Source organism: Branchiostoma belcheri, unplaced genomic scaffold (genome assembly GCF_001625305.1).
Source record: "Branchiostoma belcheri isolate BF01 breed outbred unplaced genomic scaffold, Haploidv18h27 scaffold595, whole genome shotgun sequence".
In the NCBI taxonomy this organism is placed as follows: Eukaryota; Metazoa; Chordata; class Leptocardii; order Amphioxiformes; family Branchiostomatidae; genus Branchiostoma; species Branchiostoma belcheri.
Genome location: NW_017804237.1, coordinates 10,993 through 15,635, shown reverse-complemented (window position 1 = coordinate 15,635; position 4,643 = coordinate 10,993). Strand labels below are relative to the sequence as shown.

Here is a 4,643-nt window from a genome sequence, read left to right as displayed (position 1 = left end):
GAGAGAGAGAGAGAAATTCCTGGAAACCCTTAGGAAAACCTTTCTGCAAGGATGCCCTACTTTCTGCGACCTCTGTGAAATGTCAACATACTAGATTTTACAGTCAGCTACTCACCTATCTCTTACAACAGAGCTTTAGTAGTACGTTTAACTTATTATTACCTGGTTTAAACTTCGAAGCTCTAACAACAAGAGTTCCGAGATCTCATACCTCCATGAAATATGGACTTGATATGTAAATGTAAATTTCTTCTTTAATTACGCAAATGACCTCTTCTTTAACATAATATATGCATCATGACGTTAACTTTTGATTAACTTACAGATGTCCCAAGTATGACATTCCCATCATTCACCATTAAGAAATCATAGAATTTTCGCATTAATTATGCAAATTAGGTCATTATTTGCATAATTAGTATCTGTTGATGTTCCATCTGCCATAGGTTACATTCATTACATCTATGAAAGTACTATAATGTAAAACACTGTAATTATAGAATTTCCTCATTAATTATGCAAATAAAGTCCTCATTTACATAATTTACATTTAATTATGCACATCTCTCTCTCAGCTACCTACCTACCAAAATGATGAAAATACGTTGTTCCTATCTGGACTTATTGGCTTTTAAAGATTTCGTCCGAAGGTCCCCTGCAGTTCCAGAACAAGCTGCTAGGGGGACCAAACTCACACCACTTATTCCTGACAGGAAAAGGTATCTGTCACCAAAAATTCAAGACCATAGCATGTTCAGGACAAAAGATACAAAAACCGGAAGTTCTGCTGCAGTACCAAGATCCCAAGGTCATCCACCAGGAAGCCCATATTTGACCTTGACCTTCGTCTTCCTAAGACTTACCAGCATACCAAATATCATCACAATCCATAAAGGCGTTTTGAAGTTATGCTGACTACAAATGTGCGGAAACACAAACACAGACACACAGACAGACAGACACACACACAGACAGACGCGCCAAAAACAATACCTCCATTTTTCATGGAGGTAAAAACATTTCCAGGTTCAGAAATCTGAATTATCCCCCTCCACTTACGTTTGTACTAATAAACAATAGACTTGCAAAGCTCGAATACGACAAAATGAGGTTTAATCTCACTACAGTTCATATGTATTTTATGTTTTCATTAACAGACTACCTGCCATCAAGCTGCACTGAAGTGGCCGGCAGAGGTGGAATTCATAACCGGTCACTCCACGTCATTGACCCTGACGGACCAGGACGTGGGGTTCTGCCGATGGTTGTTCAGTGTGACCTTCAGGGACAAACAGGTTAGTAAAAACAAAGTGTTGGGAAAAGGCAAATGTAACTTCGCTGAGAAGGTTATGTTTTCAGAGGCGTTCGTGTGCGTGTGTGTGTGTGTGTGTGTGTGTATGTGTGTGTGTGTGTGTGTGTGTGTGTGTGTGTGTGTGTGTGTATCTGTAGGCACGATAACTTGAGAAGGCCTTGATGGATTGTCTTGATATTTGGAAGGTGGGTAGGTCTTTGTGAGACCTCAAAATGATTAGATTTTGGGCCCCCTAGCGGCTTGTTATGGTACTGCAGCTAAACTTCCGGTTTTGCTATCTCATGATCTGGACATGCTTGGATGAAGTGATATGAGTTTGAGCTACTTGCTCTGGAAATGCAGGGCCGTTTATTAAAAAATGCTTAAAGGAGGATAACTCTAGAACCGATTGATGGATGGTCATGATTTTTGGTATGTAGCGTAAGTGATGCTTGACATAATGATATTACAATTATGCAAATATGATGTAATTTGCATAATTTATGAGGAAACTCTATAAATTAGCTGCATTCCATGATAGGACCATTTAAGTTGTCACATATGTAATTACGAACGAGAGAAACACAGGCAGATATCGATTATGTAAATAACGATGTCATCTGCATAATTTTATGAGAAAATGCTATAATGGCATTCTTCGTAAAGATAAGACTGTCCTTTGGTGTAGAATATGATCAACAGATATAAAATCTCGTGGATTTGAGGCTTCTAGCTTAAATGGTAACGTTCATACTAGAAAGATAATATCTAACAATACCCTTAGTCTGAACGCTTCATTGCAATTTCAGCAATTACACTAATTGGCCACGATAGTGAGGCCCGGACACATGTGAATGGGTTTGAGGATCCAGGTAGCTACTCCAAGGATGTGACATACTGGAACAGCATGGAGCAAATGAGAGCTTTGGTGGACCAGTCAAGTCTCTGCAAGCAGCTTATTAAGGTAAGTGTTTTTTTATAATATTTCAGGTTAGCCTGAGATCCTGTTATGTTTATCCTACGTAGCCTTCTGTCAGTCATACCTGTACTCCTGCGTTCTATGAAAAACTTTATGATTCATTGGGGCCAGACACCCATGCGTCTGAATGGTAAAACCCGGCATATTCTTTCACAACAGTCCAAACCATAAATCGTAGGCCGTCCAAATATTATTTCGACATTCAAAAACAGAGATACAATGAAAAACATGATCCCTATTATCTGGACCCTAATAGTAAGTCGTATATTTAGACTCAAAGAAATGGGTCCGGCCCACCGCTAGTTACATCTGCAAACACACAAACATCGACCAATAACAAAACCCTTCTCCTTCCCAGCTCGAGGTAATAATTGTACATAAACAACTTAAGACATTACATTTTACCGTAAAGTGATTCTTATGTTGCGATATGTATCGATATTGCATTGTTCTTGGTGATATTCAGGTGATAATTGAACAAATACACATTTCCAGTATGAATGCTATGGTTCATTGATCTGGGGCACGACCGGAAGACCCTACTCCTGGTGGGTGACTTGGGACGGTCGCCAGGCTGACTACTGGGGAGGTGCCAGTCCTGGGAGTGAGAAATGTGCCTGTGGAGAAACAGGTAATTATAACTCATATAAGGATTGAAACTGTTCAAACAGTTTGGGATAGCATAGCATGATAGAAAATTTTATATGTGACAATCTTTGATGCCAAAGATAGTGGCAGAGACTATTTTTTGTTTCCTAAAATGATATTTTACTGTTGAATTGGTACACACGAATTTAAGTCTTCAAATATTTTCCTTGTTCTTTCCGTCCACAACAGGCTCATGCTCTGGTAGATGTAACTGTGGTGCCAATGATCAAACATGGCGTGAGGATTCTGGGTTCCTGTCCCACAAGAATGACCTGCCGGTCACCCAGCTCAGGTTTGGGGATACTACTGACAATAACGGAAATGAAGAAGGCTATTACACCCTTGGGAAACTCATCTGCTACCCATGAATCTATATGTTAACAACTGCCTGTAAAAAAAGTAAATCAGTACAGCAATGTAACAGTGCATTGTAGAAGTAACATAAATGACATAAACCGATGGGGTGGGCTTAAATTGTTCCTACACCATATTTTCGAGGGATCATAGTGTCAGCATATACAGTTGGCTTGAGGTCTGTCTCTCCCAGTAACTAACATAAATCAATTCATCACATATTTGGTATAACATTCTATGTGGGGGGTTAGGCATTAGATTATAATGCAGCCGATGATAAAGAGATTCTTTATTGACTCAAGAAAAGTGCAGGGACTTCTACAACTAAAGATCTAACAAAACTAAATACATCTATGAACTAGAAAGGCCAACATTTGCTTCGGAGCAAATGTAATATTTCACTCCATCTCCCTCCCCATACAAAAATAGAAGATTCTGAATAAATCATACTGCAATCATACAAGGACAAGCTTTTTGAATCTCGACAGATATTTACAAAAATGGCACTTGGCCATTATCTCCCTTTTTTTTACAAAGATACAACGACAAGCACTTTAAATCTCGACAGCTTTACTTTACACTTATCTCAATTTCAAAGTTACATATTGCAGGTATCTAAATACTACTAATGACGAAATTGCAACTACTACTAACGGTAGCAAAATTTTCACGGTCTGAGAAACATGGACATGTTCACGGAACTATATATTCACGGTGGTGACAGTTGCAGGAAAAAGAAAGTCCAGGAATTATTTCCTAACTGTAAAGATAAGTTCACGGTACAGAGGTGACAGTGAAAACCGTGAACATTGACCTCCTGCTTGCGTTACGTTGCGGTACAGTGAAAAAATCGGGAATTACAGTAATCAATTTACAGAGTATGTTTGCTTAGTTTCCAGATGTTTTGTATGAATGTCGTAAACTTAGTTTTAAATTAACGAAAACCGATGCGCGCACAGATGCCATCCATACAATCAAATCAACATGGCCTTATTAACAATCACATAAACTATGAAGCCATACATTGAATAAGCTATACATATAATATGATTATCATAACCTTTATTTTAAAATCATGCCAGTGAGCTAATTGCATGTACAGAGTAGAAAGAAAGTAAAGTAAAGTAAAGCAGTAGAATTTCTGTACTAAGCTATGATAGTACTCCATATGATTCGTCCTCATCGTCATCATTCAATGTGGTCTATCTCTTGCTACTAGTGACTGGTAATACCTCTGTAGATTCTTCACACTGGCAGAGTACCGTACTCATTCTCTCTTGTCAGCTCCATACTTTTGTGACAACATCAAAGTGATTTTGGTTTGTATGTTGGAAAAATACAAAAGACTAACATTCTAAGTTATTGACATTC

At 38.4% G+C, this 4,643-nt stretch overlaps 1 protein-coding gene across 1 annotated transcript in view; it reads left to right on the top strand.

Annotated features, from left to right (window-relative positions):
• The window catches only part of LOC109482172 (neurexin-4-like), a 5,002-nt gene extending 1,716 nt beyond the window's left edge, over positions 1–3,286 (top strand). Inside the window, exons 4-7 of the mRNA XM_019784870.1 lie at positions 1,158–1,295; positions 2,101–2,255; positions 2,766–2,901; positions 3,108–3,286. Of these exons, the coding sequence (XP_019640429.1) occupies positions 1,158–1,295; positions 2,101–2,255; positions 2,766–2,901; positions 3,108–3,286 (608 nt within the window). The remainder of the gene's footprint in view (positions 1–1,157; positions 1,296–2,100; positions 2,256–2,765; positions 2,902–3,107) is intronic.
• Positions 3,287–4,643: the final 1,357 nt, after the last annotated feature.